Below are 20,607 nucleotides of genomic sequence, written 5' to 3'. Positions count from 1 at the left end.
TTTAATTTTTTAAATCTTTCTTTAAAAAAAAAAAAAAGGCTTATTTTTTTTTATAATTTTGAGTTTAGAATTTTTGATTAAATATTTTTTCTTCATTTGTTTACAACCCCACACTTTGGGCCTTATTGTATTTGTTTAAAAAACAAAAAAAAGTTTATAATTTTTTTTTAGGGTTTGTTGAAAAGGAAGATTGTTTACAATTTGAAGTTTTTGTGCTTAAAAATTGATTTCTCTGAGCGGGAAGTTTGTTTAGGGACGGAAAAATGTTTCCGAAAACTCCGTGCAATTCCACTATAAAAGTTGTGTTTTGGTTGCTTTTTGGCGTTTTTTCATTTCATATTTTATGTTTTTACAATTTTTCTTTAAGTATCGCAATCTGTTTCCCCAAAATAGCTCATTTAATTATTTATTTGGATTTTAAATAAATTAGGTTTTCCATTTTGTTTTTGCACCCTTTGTTTTAGTTTTAAAAACAAAACCTTGCAATTAATTTAGTTAATTTTGATTATCTTCTTTGTTTTGGTAAGGATATTTTATTTCATTTTTTTTTTTTCTTTGTTTTGTTAAGTTTTAATAATATCCTTTGCAATTTAAAGTATCATATTATTTAAATTAATATATTCATTCATAATAGGATTTGTTTCTCATTTGTTTTTTTTACATTGCTTAATCCCTAGAAAGGGTTCAAATATATTGTGTGGTATTTCAATTTTTTTTTTGCTTAGGGAATAAAACTTAATTTAAAAAATTTTTATTGGGCAATATTATTACGGGATTAAAAAAAGAATTTTGCATAAAAAAAAAGAACCCTAAAATCACCCCCGCCTCTTTGTTTCTTAAAAAAAAATTTGATTTCAGAGGCTTGGTTGGCTAATTTGATTTTAAAACGTTCTTTTAATTCTTCGGGCCTTGAGGTTAAAAAAAAAGATCCAAGTTAAAAGTCTTTTTTTGTGCTGTTTTTTTTCTTGTTTTTGTTGCATTTTTTTGTTTTTTTAATTTTGCCTTTGCATTTTTTTTAACCAATTCATGGGATACTGAAGAAACAAAAAAAAATTGAAAAACTGGGCACTTTTTGTTTAGTATGATTTCTAGGGTTTAATTGCTTTTTTTCTCCTTAAAAAAAATTCATGGTTTTTTTTTTTCCCTTATGGGCTTTAATTTGTGGTTTTTAAGATTTTTTCAAAAAATAATTTTGTTTCAATTTAAAAATACTCGAATTTTTTATTTGGAAAATTTCATTTTATTGTTGTTAATTAAAATGTGGGGCCCACGTATGGGAAGAAAAAAATTTTCCCAAAGCTGAGGCAAAAACATGGATAAAAAAGATGTTTTTTTATGAAAACCAAGCTTGTAGAATTTTATTTTAAGATTTGGCATTTTTGATTCCAATTTTATGGTTTTAAAAAAAAAAACAAAAAGGGGGCCTTGGATTTTTTTTCTTTTGATTTAATGGCTTTTTACCAAAAAAAAAACCTTTATTTGGGACCCATTTTATTTTGGAAAAGCAAAAAATTTCAAAATGGAAAGGACTTGAGCGTTCCGGGAAACAAATAAACTTTGGGAAGGATTTTTCTTCCCTTTAAAGTTTTTCATAATTGGAAGCTTTCAATGGCCCAACGGTGCACTAGGGCGTTTAGGGCCCTATTTCGGGAGGTTTTTTTTGCGAGGTTTCGGAAATCTAATTTTATTGGAATTTTAAAAAACTTTCAATGATTGGAAACCTTAGCTTTTTTTTTGTTGCTTAAGTTGAATAAAAAAATTATTTGCATGCCTTACAAAAAGAATTGGCGAAAAGAAGAAAAATGAATTTTTCCAGTTTTTTTTGATTTACAAAGCAAGCAATGTTATTTTTTGTTTGAAAAATTTCCCGATCCTTTTTGGTTTTTTAAAAAACTCTTAAATTTGATTAAAACTTATTTTTCTAAATTTGAAAAAAATGGATGATTCCTTTAAAAAAAGAAAAACAATGGAAAACAAATTTAAAAAGATGGGATTCATTGGATCTGCTTTCAAACTTTTGCTAAAGTTAAAAACTTCATTTGGGAAAAAAAAGGAGAGATAAAAGTGTCAAGATTGCTCCTTGTTGCATCCTCATAATAGCTTTTCTTTCCATCACGATGTAACCACACAAACATGCCAAACCCATGTTTCTATTCATAAAGCCATTTCCATCGGTGTAAACTAAGATGTTGCATTCAATTGTGGTCGTTTTTTGGTTCATTTGGCCGGGTAAATATTGTTTCTTGATTTGAAAAAAAAAATTTCTTTCATTTTGCCAAATTTGCTTGTAAGTTGAGAGCCACATGTTTAAACTTTGTTTGATGTTTGGTGGAAGGTTTTTGGAACATCTTGCTTTAAAAATTTTGTTTTTGAATATTACAAAAAAGCTTTTCTAAAGTTGGCAATTATGTTTCCAATAGGACCCATTATTATTAAAGAATGTTTTCTCATTTGAAAAACTAATTAAAAAAAAACAAAAATCTTTTTAATTGCGGCAAATGATTCTTCCGCTGGCACGCACCAACTTTGGTTTTCAAACCACAAAAAAATCATTTAAACCCTTCATTCATTTTTGCCACCTATTTGCAATCGGAGAGGTTCATGAGTTACAATTTTTTTTTGTTTGTTTGACGTTATAGTTGCACCCATATGGGGGGTGTCCCAAAAACGGAGTTTTCATAAACCCTAGGACCTTTTGAGGTTAAAATGATAGGGGCATTGTCCCTAACTTTTTGGTACCAAAACAAATTTTTACTATTGGCTAAACCAAAATTAAAATTTTTCCAATTTTAAACCAGAATTTTAAGTATTTTTATTTTTTTTCTTTGTTTCTTTGTTTTTGCAAAAAATTGATGCTTTGGAAATTCTTTTTTGGAAAAATTTTAATTGATAAAATCTTTTGTTTTCATGATTATTTTGTTTTTTATTTGCATTGGATTTTGTACTTTCAATATAAACCCTCCGGGGAATTTATTAGGTGGTTTAATTTCCGAATCTGTTTAACCGGATGCTAAGGTATTGGTATATGGGGTTATTAATTAGCTTCAAAGGCAAGGTATGGTTTACCTCTTTGAAATTTTTTTAAAAAAAATTCAATGCAGATTTGCTTTTTATGTTCTTAATTATGGATTTTTACTGTGGATTGTATGATTTCATTGGTTATATGTTGTTCATTTGAACCTTTTTAATGATTTTCATTGTTCTTTTCTTTTTTGATTTCAATTTTAAAATCTATTTTTTGAATCTTATGGTTTTTTGTTAAAGAGACAACTTCTTTTCATATTTAAAACATTATTGGTTTTATATGTGGTTTTTTTCGTTATTCTTTTGTTTATTGTGAAGTTGATATTTAGCATATTCATGGTATGCTTGCTCAAGAACTGTTTTTGCCCTTGATCTTATGCCAATATTTATTTTAGTTAATTGCATTTTGATAGGGGGAGCTATTTTTTCCCTATTTCTAGTTTGTTTATTCATTTTTAAACGTCAACCTATGCTTATTGATAGGGGGAAGCTTTCCGCTCTCTTACATTCTTTTGTCCCATTTTTGATGTTGTCAAGGGGAGACAATTATTTGGTGAGTATATTCTTTCTTGTTTATAGCAATGATCATTTAATTCATACTTTGTATATTCATTCCTTTCATGGCATATGATCCCTTTTTTGTAAACTGTTATCATCATCAAAAAGGGGAGATTGTTCTTCTTGTGTTTGATGAATGGGTTTAACAAACATTTACAACTAATGTTGTGTTTGTCTTAGTGCTTGTGTGTTATCTATTCATTGTAGAAAACAACTTGTTGCGAGGGGATGGATGACAAATAGAGCTTCAACCAATGATAACTCCAATGGAGGTTGCGAATTTAGTGGGGTTTTGAAGCCTATGACAATTCAAGTTGAAATCCAAGTGTAGCCTTCAATCCGCAGAGTCGTACCAAGTCAAAGGCTTAGTTGGAGTCATGAGATTTTGCTTGGTAATCTAGTTTAGGCTTTATAAGTTATGTTGTGTAAGCTACCTTAAGCCTCAAATACTATACACACACGTATTTGGTTTCTATGGTATAGGTATATAGTCGCTATTAGTATACTGTATATGATATTATAGTGTATCTATATTATACATGCGGGGATCGTTATTGGGTTTTCATGTTTTGGACTACTGAAATACATGAGGTTTTCACAAATGAAAATTCAAATTTGAGAAATTCTTTTTCTAACATGTTTTTTTTTTCATGTTTATAAACTTCGCAAAGTTTCATTCAGTTTGGACATAGATTTGCTTATGTGTTTTAATTGGAATTTACAAAATCATGTTTATTGTTTCGGGTGACATGTTCTGCATGTTTTACAAAACAGATAATCTTTTCATAAATGTAAGGTGACTTATTCAATAAATTCTTTCTTTGACATGTTTTGGTACGTCTACATGTTTTTAAAAACTTTTCTCAAAATTTTACTATTTTTGGGGAGGTTGTTTAATGTGCCAATTGATTTTACAAAATCGTGTATGTCAGCAGATTTTCAGAAACTGTATTGTCTGTGTTTAAACATTTATTTTTCTCAACTGGAAATGCTTTTTTTCAGAAAAATTCTTTCTCTAACATGTCTTTACATGTTCTTTAGAACCTTTCCACAACTTCATAACTTTTTTAGAACTGATTTACTATTTTTAATGTTTCGTAACATAGTCATTATACGCATATTTGGTCCAGAATGCTGGAGATTTGGGGTATTTTGGTGCTATTTTCAGCCGCCTTATAACTGCTCCCTAGTTTTTGATATTTTCGGTTTTTGAGGGTTTGTGGCGCTGAATTTAGAGGCTATAAAAAAGGGCCCTCAACTTTTCCATTGTTCTTGATCGGACCTGTTTAGAGAGTTTTTAAAAGAGTTGTTACGAAGATTGGGTTTGAAGGGTTTTTAAGTTTTTTCAAGGGGTTTTGGCTTTGTGAGAAAATTCCACAAAGAGCTTGGAGGAGATCATCTATTGAAGTTTGATCTTCCAACTTATTTCTCCCTCACCTCTTGATCTTATTTGAGAAGTTTTTCTAACTCTGGTATCTAGCTGTACATCGGTTGCTTAGTTATTTGATTATCCTTTTCTTTTAAAAGCAGTTTTTATTTTTGGAGCTTTAGAATTTGATATTTATTCTCATTGTTTACACATTAGCCCACATTGAGCTTACTCTGTATTTGCATAACATTAGTATAAATTTAGGTTGTTGAGAGATTGTAACATTGAGGTTGTGTTAATTTGGGAGTGGTTCTCATTTGAGCGGAGAGTAGCGACGGGAAGGTCCCGAACTCCGTGATAGCATATTGTGTGTTTGAGTGTGCTTTGGCGTTCGTTTTATATTTATGTTCATTATCTTATATCGCCATTCTGTCCATAAGCTTCATTATTTTATATGAATCCACGTATTTGTTCATTTTGTTTACCTTTGTGTTAGTTTACATGATCCTTTGGCATATATTATTATTGTACTATCTCTTTGTAGGACTAATACGACATTCTTGTGTTTATTTATATATATCATTTGCAGTTTCATTATATTCAATCATATAGGACGTATGTCTCATTGGTTTACAATGCTTATCGTAGCTCAATATATCTTGTGGTATTTCATTTCTTTGCTAGGATAACTTATTAATTAATTTGTAATTTGGTGTATATAATCGGATTAATTAAGCTAAGACCCTAGATACCCCCTCTAGGTCCTAACCTTCCGGGCTTTGGAACCCTTTCACGACTAATCTGGCCTTGTATTTCTTCCTTCCAATCACTCTCCTGCTTGACTCGGTAAACCCACTTCGTTTGTAAGGCCTTTTTTTGTTCAGGCAGCTGCGCTACAGCTCCCATGTCTCGTTCGAGGTGGAGAGAACTCCCATCGTCTTTCTTGCTTTGCATGCCCCACTGCTGAGGATTCGCTCACTTGCATAGCACGTCCTCATGCATCAGTTCTCCGCTAGTCTGTCAAAAGGGATAGCGTAGTCTAAGTGACGTTGAGATACCTGGGATTCGGTTTGGCGTACCCTGCGGATGACCTCCTAAAGATCCTCGCCCCTGGGTAGCTTCTGGTTTTCTTGCACCTGGAGTCTCTCCGTTCTTGATTGGTCAGAATACGTTGTACTCCCCCCATCTGGAGTTCCTCCAAAGATCCATCGTAACTGGATGCGTCTGCATCCGTAGTGCTGCTTCCCATGCTTTGGCCCTCCTTGTATTGTTCCCTGTCCTTATACATCACTTCCTCAGTGGAAGTATGAATGCCTCGGCTCCTGATGATGTTTCCTGCTTCTTCTTCATCCCACAGAGATACACCGAGAACTCCATCAATACCGTATCCAATGAAATGCTACACTTCAGTTGCTTCTAGCTTGTCCGGCCTGATTTTGGATTGGTCAACTGGTGGGACATATGCCACGCACCAAAGGACTCTTAAGTGTGAGGGATTAACTTTCTTTACCACTCCAAACCTCTTCCGGGAATCCCAAAGTTCAATGGAAGCTTTGATGTCGTGATTTTATCAAGTACGCTGCCTGTATGCACCACGTCGGCCATAAAGTTTTTTTGGTAGAACGTCTGCATAATAGACGCATTTTGCTCCTCGCATGCGCTGTCAGCGTTCTGTTCATTTATTTCTGACTACGCGTGTCTTCTGTTGCGCGTCCCTGGGAGTGGTCTCTCAGGCGCAAGTCTCCGTTCAGAGCACAGAACGTTCTTGAACTCCCTCCAAATAATACATTCTCCACCGATTGTCTTGATCTGCAGATTACTTTACTTCAGATCTGTCTTCGTCTCTCCACATTTGGCTTTCACTTTCTTTGAAAATTGTTAAACACCTTTCGACTTGTGCTTCCATAAAAATGATACCCACACTTCCTCGAGCTGATTCGGGTCGATAAGGGTGACGTAGTATGTCGAACCGCCAAAAGGAAGACACGCTAGCTGGACCGCCATACTCTGTGATGAACAAAGCTCTAGCTTGTGAGCTTCTAGGGTTTGGTCCTTCTACCCGACCCTTCGAAACTAACTCTCTCTTGTTTCCCGAAGGATGCAGTCCTTCGCAACACGACTTTCACCGAATTCGATGCCGGTTTAGCTTCCCTTTCTGATTTTAAAAGATCTTCATACCCTTCTCACTCATGTGTCCAAGGCCTCATTGTGCACAGATCGGCCAACTCTCATTGCCTGCAGCAATCACGAGGTATCATGCATGTGAAGTTACCGGTAAAAGAGGCGTACCGGTCTAGTTTGCCAGGGCAAACCGATATGGGTGTACCGTTTTTTTAGAGATTTTTCCATAAATCTCAGTGAATTTGTAACATAGCCTTTTCTGCTCCAAGCTGATCAACCGAGAATAAGGTTTCCTGCTCAACTTCGGCTTACGTGTCTGAATTTCTTCAGAGACACTTAGAGCCCTTTCAAATGGTATTTGCCACATCGCTCTTCCCAATTACACCATCAGGGTTCATTATCCCTAATGTATTACCTTTCAAAAGCTTCCCTGCATACATAGTTTCTGAAATTGCTTTCTATTAGCAGGTGGCTGGGAATGAGGCTCACGAATCAATAACCCATGAATCGGAATCGCTACGTCCAATAGCGAGAAGTCAGCGCATCTTGCACAATGATTGAGTCTTTTGCGCTGTCATTTTTCTTCGTGCGTTTACAGTAGAGACATGTTGGCTCCCTGGCCGCAATTCCAACATTATGCCTTGATTAGGTTTTCTCACCTTCGGAGTTCGGAACTTCTTCTTTTTTTCGAGCTGTCATTCGACTTCCCTGTTTTTTGATTCCCCGCCTATTATGGCTTCTGCCTCTCTGCTCGAGACTTTTTTAGGCTGAACCTGAACCTTCTGATTCATTTCGCATTTTCTATCTAACATCCTCGCAGGTAGAATCATAGCTACCAACCTTCCTTCGCTTCAACTTCTCCTTCCTACGAGTTGCTGCATGGCGGGTCACGCAACCTGCCTAACTATCCGGACGCGATAGATCAATAGGGTCTGCACTTCGTCATTCAACTTGATGTCGACTGAGATAGTGACAACAATCGTGTTGAACATCGCTGAGTGCATCGTAAAGGAACATCCTTCTGCTGTGACGCCCTGGGTTCACCAAGGCTGCAGTCGGTTAAGGCGAAACCAGAATGCAAACCTGCCATGCACCACACAGGATGCAAATTAACATTGTTTTCACACATCACAAATGTACATCTATCTAGGGAGAGTCAACAATCTGGTGGTAGCGTTACAGAAACATTTGTAAGTATGTTATACAAGATGGATACTAATGGAATGATAACAGCTCACCATAAATATCTCATCATCCCACATTACAGAAAATAACACAGCCAAGATCTGGGGAGTAGATAACCTGGATATACCAACAAGTCTCAATACAAATAGATTATTGTTTCTTCAGTTTTTTAATTTTAAAAATGAAGCGTGGATACCTAATTTCAAGCTTCGTTATGAATTTTTGGTGACTTCCCAGCAATCAAACCAGGATTATACTTGATCTCCTCCTCAGTTTTCACTATGGCGGCCATTCCAATGAATTTCAGGTACTTGCTCTTCATCTTTAAAGTCTCTTCGTGTGTATATACGGGCTCAGTTGTATATAGGCCATTGTATCATACATTATTATTTTTCACCCTTATAGATATTATACATATGCATATGCATAGTACATACACACAACACACACAACATACGGTATATTATATAGAGAGAGAGGAGAGAAGATGCGGGTCAGCTTGGTACCAAGCCACGAAGTGTGAGGTTTGTGCTGGTTGGTAGTGATGTTGGGGCATAATCATCCGCACTTCATTCAAATGGTTTCATATCCTCATGCCACTCCTCAACACAATGTAATGGTGGTCCTATTTGAAACTGGAGTTTTGGAGAGGATTGGTGTCACTCACTACCAAAGGCACAAAATTTTGTGCTTGGGTACAAGCATACCCGATATTCTCATGTATACCTTATAGTATATATTATGGTATATGGGTTACTGGGTATATATATAATAATAATACATATACTGTATATACTATATATATATATATTATATATACCTACTATTCTAGCTCATTATATATATATTAATTTACGTATGTATTATTATGGTACATAGTATAGTAGTATGTAACGATATACAGTTTATTATTACTATATATATTGTAGATACATATGTATGTGTGTGTAAGATATAATATAGTTATAACTATATATATAGTTATATATGATACCCCGTTGCAAAGCACGGCCTTCATTTTTTTTCTTTCTGCTACAGTAATTCTGTATTAAATACAGTTTCTGTAAATGCTACAGTAACATTTTTTTTTAATACTACATCTATCTCGCCTGGAAGCTATAGTAATGTTTTTTAAACGCTTACAATTCCCGCATGTGCTACAGTAATTTATTGTAGCATGAATAGCGAATTTTTATTGGATCCTATCTGTCTGTGCCTACAGTAATTTGTTTAGACATTTTTACTGCCAGTATGAATTTTTTAGGTGAATTCTTGGATCTCCCATTATTTATAGATGAATACACACACACATATATAGGAGAGAGAGAAATGGAGTATGTTTTGGCGTACTAACACAAGTTTTTGTTGCTTGCTAGTTAACGGTGACATATTCCCTCCACCATTGAAATTGAGACCCATATTCACATGGAGTTGGAGAGTGGGGTGAAAATTGGAATGAGACGTGGATCGAGAAATCAGTACACCTCAAAGACTACCAAGCATAAAAATTTGTGCATTGGTACCAAGCATTCATACTCAATGATCTATCTACTTACAAAAACAACATAGTAATGATATATAATATATTAGTAATAATATATAATAGATATATATAACCTTAGTATATTAGTATATATTATATATATAGTGATTTTTAATATGATATTAGTATATCTATTATGATATAAAAGTATAATAATAGGAGGAAATATGGGTAATACTTGGCCAAGGAATCTTGTTAGTGATGTTGGACGCATCTTGTCCTACATAACACACAATTGAACATGGAGCCTCAACCGCACCAACTCCAAGGTGTGATGTATGGACAGAAAAAAAAAAAAAAAAAAACCGATGATGCTCCACACTTCAACTATTACCAAAGAGATTCTTGGCCCAAAGTAACTAACCCAAATATTCCTCGACATCACTACAGGTATAAAATATAGTTATAAATATAAATATAAATATAAATAATATATACTTATTATATAATATATGATTTACTATGAAGTATAAAATATATATATGAGTTAATGGGATATCCTGTCATTAGGGAGAATTTAACCTCTTTGTCGCGCTATGTGCATTAATGCACATCCTCTAAAGTCTCTCTCTACTTTATGAGAGATTGGTGGAGTTATTGCCACATTTAGGCGTTAAGAGGAATTCTCGGCTCCTTATGACAAGGATATTACCCAACCTCAATAATATACTATATATATATATTACGTATATATACTATATATACATGATATAATATATAGGTATATATATAGTATATATATAATATTTAGTACGAGAGAGGCAGGGAGAGAGGAGAGAGATAAACTTATTGTCAACTTAAGTGCGGATCTATCCACCAAAGTTTCTTCCCAGTTGATGATAACCTATAAATCCATTGCCATCATATGGAAGAGATTTTTTACAATAGGGATAGAAACTTTTTTTTTGGTGGATGGTCACTTAATGTTGACCATAATCTTCCATCTCTCTCTCTCTCTCTCAAATATATAAGTATCACAGGTATGATAGTATGATAGGTATCATATATGATATTGAAGTAGGGGTATAGTATAGTCGTATAATATTAGAGGAGAAGACAGGGAAATTGTTATGTATTGGTACCAAGCACAAAAATTATGCGGTTGGTAGATGTTTGAGGGTTGGGCATTTAGATCAGGCCCTCCAGCTCATTCAAATGGTCTGGCATATCCTCCATGCACTACGCTCGAACTCATCGTGAATAGTGCGTTCGCGCCTATGATTGAATGAGTGGAGGACGGAAGAAAAAATGGGATTGTGCCACCTTCGAGGCGTGATGCGAAGCAGCAGAAGATTCTGTGCGCAATTTTGTGCATTGACCGAAGATATCCCATATTTCTGCACGGCGGGTATGTATAAAGTATACAGGTCAGGTAGTTATCAAAAGCGCGTGAGTAGTGGAAAGAGAAGAGGTATGTAAGTACTAGTACCTGAGTATATATTAGTGAGTGAGGGTACGCTTAGTATAGGTCTATATATATGTGTGGTGTGTTGGTGTGTGTGTGTGTGGCTGTGGGTGTTGTGTGTGTGTACGGGGAGGGGGCAATGGGGAATGAGCTCACTCCACAAACACAAAGGCGGCCCCCCCCCCCGCCCAGTGCCGACGTTGTGCAGTCAAACTAGTGCCGCTAAGACACTGGGATTGAGTTTTTAGTGGGTAGGACGTATATTCTTTGCAAAATGAGCTGTGGCAGGTGGCAGGTAAACAATTTCACAGCTACCACACATCTATATAATTACTGGCTTGTATATGCTTGTTATGTCTTACTCTAATGTAGCAATTAGTTATCTACTAAGGATTAGTAGTAGTGTTTACATATACAAGTGTTTGGAGCTTTAATTTTCTCTTGGAAAATCATAATTGTGACATGATAATGCATATTTAGGATTGTAGCTCACCCACTAGTGCTCCAATTTGTCCTGTAATTTACTGCAGCACATTAAACCCTTGTCATTAAAACATCTTGCTAAATCTCTTTAATCATCAGATTGTATCATTCTTGTCTGGTATTTTTACATCTGAAATCAAACAGAAGGAGAGAGTTCTTCTGAATGAAAACATTGATGCAAAAAAAAATTGTGTCGCCTTATTGTACGATCATCTTCCTATTGGTATGTGAACCGTGTCTTCCATCATAATAGACAACTGACTCACAGCAACATGACACCTTGGTTCAGGAAACAATGTAGTTTTCTCTCCTTCTGGTTTTCTTCTTGCTTCTTCATATTGTATTTCTTTGTTCTCCTCCTTCCTCCTTGTTATGTGACTGTTGTATGATTGTATCCCATAATCTTTACGCCATATGGAAAATTCACTGTTGTTGGTAATATGTTTATTAGGGGAAGGTGGGAGGTATCAAGTAGGGATCTCCATGATTCACAGATCATAACAATGGTTCCCTCTGACAGAGGTTTCATGGACCCTGATTACAATTGCTATCCTTCTCGAAGCACATTATACTACCGGTCAGTGGCTATAATTGTAAGTCTCTTTACACTAACATCAAAATTTTATCTGTTATTATGTTTTTAGCATTCTGAGCAAAAAATTTCTATCTTTGTTTTCAGTTCATGACTCTCTTCATTCTTCGGCATTTTCTTCCCCTCATGGTTGGTGAGGTTGAGGACGAATTTACGGCACCCTTCTCTGTGAGAACATCTTACAGTTCTTTGACAATTTTCTGGTTATTTCATTTGTTTTTTTTTTCCACCAAAAATATGAATATAATTCTCACCCCTTTATATTTATTGAATCTCAGCTCCTTGTGTTAAGAGTTGGGGGAATACTAATACCCATTGTAGTCTTGGCAAGAGTTCTATGCATATTTCAACGACGACGCCAACTGCACGTACCATATTATAAATTTTTGTTTATCATTTCCTACTTTTATATTTTCTCTTAAAACCATATATCAATCACTTATTTAGGGGGCACGCAATGTAGCTGTACCTGATGAAGAGAGCTTGAGCTCTGTCTCACTACCTGATGAAGAGAGCTTGAGCTCTGTCTCAATTTATCAATCTCAACCTCATGTTGTTCGCGTTTGCTAGTGAGTTGAGCTTGGTTGGGCATCGGTTGAATCTTTATGGCCACCAAATATTTATCGGTGGTGATCAGAGAAGGAAGAAGAGAAGATGCTGTAGTATAGAGGAATGTATTGATGGACATATATAGGTAGATTCAAGTCAATGATGCCACTCTCTCTTCAAAGGATATACAGAGATGAAGTGGTTATGTATCAATATTTGTTTCTTATAACATGTGAATATTAGTAAGATGAAGTGGGTTGGTGGTTGTGTATCTTATAATTCCAAAGGATTATTGCATCTCAACAGACCTAAGATCTCAGAGATCCATATATAGGTAAAATTAGATGCAATTTGATATCCTACACATTGGATTTCCCTTGTCTGGTTTTTAGTTTTTCAAATTGTAGATCATATATTAGTTAGGAAATGTGAGTATAAAAGGTTCATCCTAACATTGTTCATTTATAGTTTCTACCTCAATTGTTATCATAGCATCAGATTCTTAGCATGAGATCTCTGAAAATACTACTGTGACTACATTTCAACAGTCCAAATATTTTACAGAATAGATGAATTTTCAGGTTTAGACAAAGTTTAGGTTTTTTAGCACCATCAAAACAAAACTAGCAATCAAAATTCAATCACGCTAACATAAAATTTCAGGTTTAGACAAGGTTTAGGTGCTGTGTTTAACTTAAATTCATAATTTGTGTTCAGGATTACGGCTATTTACGATCATATACTTCTTGAGATGAGTTCTAAACAAATCTCCGAAGTACCATCAAATCAAAACTAGCTATCAAAATTCAACACACTTAACACACATCTTATACTTCTTGAGATGAGTTCTAAACAAATCTCAGAAGTACCATCAAATCAGAACTAGCTATCAAAATTCAACACACTGACACACGCTACAATATTTTCTCTTACATAGATCACTCCAACACACTCCCTTCAGGCATTTATCACTTACATCACTCTAATACACTACAATATTTTCTCTTACATAGACCCCTCTATTACACTCCCTTCAGGCACTTATCACAGGTACATATGCATACATACACACGTGCACATGCACACATAAAAGCAAACTAGCTAAAAGCAGAACACGCCACTCATTTTTCACCTCCATGGTGAAGACCATGGAAGTACGGACCTTGATATGCACCCTTTACCTCCCGGTGCCTGCAGGCTGCATCATGCCCTCACCGCACCCGGATTTACCACCTCCGACAGATTTTCCTCCTCCTCCACCACCGCCATGAGCCACCACCCTTTCCTCCTCCACCACCTCCCTTTCTTCCTCCGGCACCCCCTTTGCCACTGCCTCCTCTGCCACCCTTGCCACCTCCGATGTCTATGCAATTAGCTAGCTAGTATGTAATGCTAGGGTGAGTTTGAGGTTTTGAGGGGTGTAGTGGTATTTATGGACGCAGTTTCATGACAGCGAGGGGAGTCCAAAATTAATGAAGCGTGTGCATATTGCGAATGGGAAGCGCCGTTTCCCCAGAGGCGGCGACATTGTACTGGGAATGTGGGGAACGCCGTAACGCCGATTAAGGACGAGGTTCAGGTTCAGGGATGCGATTGATGAGATGCACGAGTGTTGGGGATCATCAGAAACGATCACCAACCGAGGAAAATGGGTAGAGAAACTATATAATCCTCATTCCTCAACAGACTTTGACTGGGGTAGTACTTGGTAGTGTTGCGTTAAGAACTAATCCAACCGTGATTTACATATTCCACCGAGCAAGTAATGGAAGGCATTAAAAAGCAAGAACCTGTATGATTTAAGCGAGCTACTAGCAATTTCAATGATCAAAGGAATAATCTCAAGATTATGGAAGATTTAAGGGACCAATATCTAAGAAAAACCCAATCTTTTGAGTTAAATGGTAGATAACTACCCCCACATTCCTTTAAATAAGAGTTTAACGAAAGCACTCAAAAAAAGTACAGGGAGCCGAAGCTAATCTGTGGCAAAAAAAAATTTAACATGCAAGAAAACAATAAGAAAAAGCCACAGCTCGTTAGGAAGAAGAAAAATGATACAGGCACATCCTCGGGCATACCTCCGGCCAAACCCACCCCCTCTCGCTACGGTGCAGTGGGCCTCACTTGAGATTTTTTTAAAAAAATCTCAAATGGGGCCCACTGCGCTGTAGCTAGAAGGGGGTTGTGACCGGAGGTGTGTCCGAGGGTATACCTGTAGCGCCTACCTAGGAAGAAATAGTTAGATGTCCGTCCACCAACTCAAAACATATAAGCTACATCTCCATCTCAAACTCAAGAGTCCTCCCGACTCCTATGCGTGCCGAATCAACTTGTCCACTCTATCAGTTCAAAAACACTATTGTGAGTTTCTGGCCGAACATTAGTTTCACATATGCAACTGACCTACCACCAAGGTTGAACCACCGACCAACCATTATTGCCGGCAACCGCCAGAGGCCACCGTCCTTATCGCCGTCGCCAACAACGGATGCCAAAATCTAGGACCGTAAAACTTTTTAGAGCTGTACCAAGTACCAACGAATAAAAAAAAATCTCCATGTGAATCACATCCCTAATTTCATTTCAATTTTCCAGTATCTCTTCTAAATCGCCCATGATTTAGCCTCTAGAGCTAGACCAAATCAAAAAAAATCCAAGGGGTAAGCAACAATTTTTCACGAACCAAGATTCGAATTAAACGAAAATTAAAAGAACCCAATTAATTTCTTCGTATACGAAGCAACCCGAAGGCATACAAATCAAACAAGCCCCAACAAGAACAAACAAACACAACAAGCTGCTGACATCAAAACCACCAAACCCCCCACCACCCCCAAACGAAAAATAAAAGATTAGGGCAGCGAAATTGACACAAATTAAGGGCAAGAATCAAATTAAACTACAAATACATACTAACTAGGGGGGAATTCACAACAAACTCTTGTACAGAAGTAGGGTTGAGGGGAAGAGGAAAACATGGAGGAGTGAAAAGGTAGAGAGAGCCTACAAAAGTTCTGAAAAAATCAGATCTTTTGCAGGCTTTCTTTCAAAATTGTCTTAATATGGGATGATTTTGCAAGAAAGCCTGCAAAAGTTCTGACGGACTTTCCCCCTCTAATTTTTGCATCCAAACGGACCCTAACATTGTTGAAGGGAGGAAGGTATACTTTATTCATATAATTTAGTTCGATCTGCTACCATGACGAGGACAACATCTTGTGGGAGGTGCCCGTAAATGCGTTTGATATTGTTCAGTACCAAGCTCTAGTGTGTGGTTAGGTATGTAAATCGTCCATTTATGTATATGTCTTGGAATAATTGTACCGAAGTGTCTATTACCTCTTCATATGGATTAATTTGTTCCGCAGGGAGAGTTTGTTTGCTAATAATGTGAAAATTTTGTGAGGGAAGTAAGCCTTTTTTTTGTGCCTAGTCTTATTCTACTTAGGGGCTGTTTGTTTGGCAAAAATGATGAAGAGAAATAGGTTTCCTATACTGACAATATGACAGTGGGAAATTAAGTTCAAGAAGATCTTCTATTCCTCAGTTTGGTTCAACACAAGATTTAAGCAAATGAGTTGGAGAAATCACCCGCTAACTCAGATTTGGGGCTGTTTGGTTGGTTTCCTAAAAACCAAGAATAGGAAATAGGAGCATAGAAATCTCCCATTTTCTATTTTCAACCATTTCCATCCCTAAAACTTACCCCAACATTCAATAAAATATTATTTTATCATCCAACTCATCTAATAACATATTATTTTATCATCCAACTCATCCAATAAAATATTAATTTTATCATCCAACATCTAATAAAATATTATTTTTATCATCACATCATCCAACTCATCTCATCTCATCCCATCTCATATTTAAAAATCAATCACATCATCCAATAATATGGTGACAACTCATCTCATCTCCTTAAACTTCCATCTCCACCCATTTCCTCCAAAAAAACAAGGAAATTGATTTCCTTAAGTGTGGGTCACATCATCCAATAATATAATGACAACTCATCTCATCTCATCTATTTTCTTATTTTTAAGAATGAACCAAACACAAGAAAAGAACCTATTATAGGAAATAGGTTTCTTATAATACATTTTCTTATTTTTTTTAGCCAACCAAACAACTTCAAAATAAGTTTTCTTAAAAAATCACTCACATCATCCAATAATATGACGACAACTCATCTCATCCCATCTCCTATTCTTTAATTTTCTTCTTTTTTTTTCCCAACCAAACAACCTCAAAATAAAATTTCTAAGAAATAGGTTTCTTATTCTTTGATTTTCTTCTTTTTTTAGACAAACAAACAGCCCCTTTTAAGGAAATGCTCATTTCCGAGCTTTGAGTTCGGAAATGGGATGAAAAAGGATTAAATAATTATTATTTTTCCTGTTCTAGTGATGGGTAAGTGAGGTTTCCTATTCTTAGTTTCCTTCTTTTTAGTTGTGAAACAAACAATGGAGATGTGAGGGGATCTATTTCCAACCCAATTTTGTGATGAACCAAACAAATTTTAAGAAACCTTTAAAAGCATATGAAAAGCAATATCTATGCTTAGAAATAAGTTTCCTATAATCAGGGAAACCAACCAAACAGCCCCTTAAAGAAAACTTGTGTAACTTGATAATTGATTGTTACACACAGCTTACGCAACCACCCATTCTGTTTTAGACTCAAACTGCTAGTCATATTCTGCTTAGGGTTATTTTTAAGTAGGCCGTTAAAGCGAAAAAAGCCTGTTAGAGGATATTTGAAATTTGAGTCATAATGGGAAAACAGGTGTCAACATCTAGTTTTTTTTTCTCTCTTTTGGTGTTGGTTTGCTAAAATAAAATGGAAAATGAGGAAGTAGGAAAGTGTGCTTGCGAATATTTGTATGCTCTATTTCTTAAGTAGCAAGTGCTATGGACTTCCTTATTGTTGATACTTATTGTAGCATCTCACCGACTCAAAATTTAGTCCCACATCGGTGGGATTATAGAAAAATAAGTGGTTTATATAGTAAAGCTAAAAACTCAAGTGTAACATCGGCTAGTCGATTTTGACAGTGGTTTGAGCCAAATAGCACGTTATACTTGGTGGATCTCACGGCTTACACACGCCAACAGGCCCGCGGGCCCGGGGAGTGACACTTATTACTGTTTATTCTTTTCGAATGGGACTCTTGACGTATTTAGCTTTGGTTGTTTCCTTTTCTGTATTTCAGTTGGAACGGAGGAAGGACACCACCTCAATTTTGTTTCTCACGTTAACAGTTTACGCTTCTGTATCATAATCTAGTTGCTTGAAGTTAAAAACATCTTGATTTGTCTTGATCTTTCTGTATAATATATAGCAGCATTATCATGGCCTCACGTTAACCTTGTCTTTGATTTTGTCATCATCGCCATTGTTATCTTTTTCCTTTTCTCAATCTAAAACCCCTCCGATAGCACGAGACCCAAAAAAAAACCCTCTCTTTCTTTACATCTCCTTCCTCTGTCTTTTGATGTACAAGTTCTTGTTCACTGTGAAATATGGGAAAGGATATAACATTAGCTAACACAAACCTAAACATGGACCCGGTCTAGGAAAATAACTTGCAACGAAGAACGAGTTATATCTCTTAAACCGTAAATCAGAATTAGACGAATTATATATGTAAATCGCGTATTTTTTCGAGACAGAGTCAATCAAACTAGCTGTTGTTCAGTTTGCCGCCGTCCATTTCGCAAAATTCCCTTCGGATTGAGAGATATTATCATTTTTGTCAGCTTTTTACTATTTTAGGTAATGTTTTTGGAGTCTGCTTTGATTAAGAAGCAAATCTGATTTGATTCCAAATTTGACTGATTTACTTCCCTAATCCTAGGGAGTCTTTTAAGAAGAATTTTGTTATTTCTATTTTGGTAAAGTTTGAGTCATAGTAGGAGTCTTGTTTATTTTCTATTTAAGCAGAATATTGTAAGCCCTAGAGGCAAAAACTTTTTATCAATTAAATTCCTCTTTAATATTTTCTTCGTGGATTCGGAGATCGTTCTTTGTGGAATCAGAGAACAATCCTTGGTGGATTCCGATGTTCTTTTTTACTTCTGCACTACATTAATTGATATCAGAGCACTTGTTTTTTCGATCCAATGGCAGGCGATAAAGCCCATATTTCTCAAACTGAGTTCGATGAGTTGAAGACTGATGTTAATCAGATGAAGACTGTTATAGAGCCACTTACGTTGGCAATGGAGCGTCTAAACACGGTAGAAAAATCGCGTTGATGGTCGCCAGTGACGTGATCCGACTCCACATGATAAATTCAACAACAACAACGACAACTATAAAGCCTCAACACCACGGTGATGATCGCAGAGACCACCGACAAATGGATAATTATGATGTTGGAGGGTTCAAGATTAAGATGGATCTGCCATCTTTTAACGGGCAACTTTATATCGAAGAATTTCTTGATTGGGTTGTAGAAGTAGAGAGGTTCTTCGAGTATATGGAGATGCCAAATGAGCGTAAGGTTAAGTTGGTAGCCTACCGACTTAAAGATGGAGCATCAGTTTGGTGGGAATCAACATGCAATGAATCGGTCCCGTCAAGGAAAGCTGAAAGTCAATATGTGGGAGAAGATGAAGAAATTACTAAAAGCCCGTTTCTTGCCAGGTGATTGTGAACAAGTCTTGTTCGGACAATACCAGAATTGCAAACAAGGTCGAATAATAGTTGATGAGTACACGTAGGAGTTTTATCGACTGTCATCCTGCAACAATTTAAATGAGAACGAGGCCCAGCAGATATCTTGATATACCAGGGGATTGAGGATAGCAATTCAGGTTATATCTCTCAAACCGTAAGTCGGAATTAGACGAATTATATGTGTAAATCGCGTATTTTTCCAGACGAAATCAACTAAACCAATTGTTGTTTGGTTTGCTGCCGTCTGTTTTTCCAAATTCCCTCCGGATTGAGAGATATCAGTATTTTTATCATTTTTTGCTATTTTAGGTAATGTTTTAGGAGTCTGATTTGATTAGAAAGCAAATCCAGTTTAATTCTAAATTTGACTGATTTACTTCCCTAATCCTAGGGAGTCTTTTAGGAAGAGTTTTGTTATTTCTATTTTGGTAAAATTTGAGTCATAGTAGGTTTATTTTCTATTTAAGCAGAATATTGTAAGCCCTAGAGTCATAAACTTTTTATCAATAAAATTTCTCTTTAATATTTTCTTCATAGATTCGAAGATCGTTCTTTGTGGATCCAAAGAACAACCCTTGGTGGATTCTGAGGGGGTTTTTTTTGTTACTTCTGTGTTGCATTACAAGCTAGTTGCTTATGTTAGTTTCTCAGTTGTATTTATACTCTTGTTTTCTTCCGTTCTGCTGTGAAAATGTATAAAGAGGAACTAACATTAATTTTTGTCTTTCGTGAGATGCACTTCCTTGCATGCTCTCACCAAAGAATTTGGATCCTCTCCACTACAAAAAAGTAGTGGAGAGACCACTACTTTTAATCTCAATCGTTGATTACTTAATAGACGGTTATGATACAATCTAAATCTAACAATTAGCATACCCCCGTGTATAGCACTCATTCCTAATTTGTACTAAAAAAATCACAACCACCAACTAGATAATCAATGGTTGTGATTGTGTAATGGTCTCTCCACTACTTTTTAGATAGTGGAGAGGATCCGAATCCCTCACGAAAATGCAAGCGTTCTCTTTATTTTTAACAAATGGACAATAAAAGCTTTATGAGCCGCCACTTCGTAACCATCAAACACA

The 20,607-nt window shown here is 36.0% G+C and overlaps 1 protein-coding gene across 1 annotated transcript in view; it reads left to right on the top strand.

Moving 5' to 3' along the window:
- The window catches only part of LOC109844924, a 15,843-nt gene extending 2,696 nt beyond the window's left edge, over window positions 1-13,147 (top strand). Inside the window, exons 5-8 of the mRNA XM_020414096.1 lie at window positions 12,140-12,281; window positions 12,368-12,448; window positions 12,559-12,648; window positions 12,728-13,147. Of these exons, the coding sequence (XP_020269685.1) occupies window positions 12,140-12,281; window positions 12,368-12,448; window positions 12,559-12,648; window positions 12,728-12,850 (436 nt within the window). The 3' untranslated portion in view covers window positions 12,851-13,147. The remainder of the gene's footprint in view (window positions 1-12,139; window positions 12,282-12,367; window positions 12,449-12,558; window positions 12,649-12,727) is intronic.

Source organism: Asparagus officinalis, chromosome 6 (genome assembly GCF_001876935.1).
Source record: "Asparagus officinalis chromosome 6, Aspof.V1, whole genome shotgun sequence".
Lineage (NCBI taxonomy): Eukaryota > Viridiplantae > Streptophyta > Magnoliopsida > Asparagales > Asparagaceae > Asparagus > Asparagus officinalis.
The sequence above is the reverse complement of the archived record's forward strand: the minus strand, read 5'-3'. Positions and strand labels throughout refer to the sequence as shown.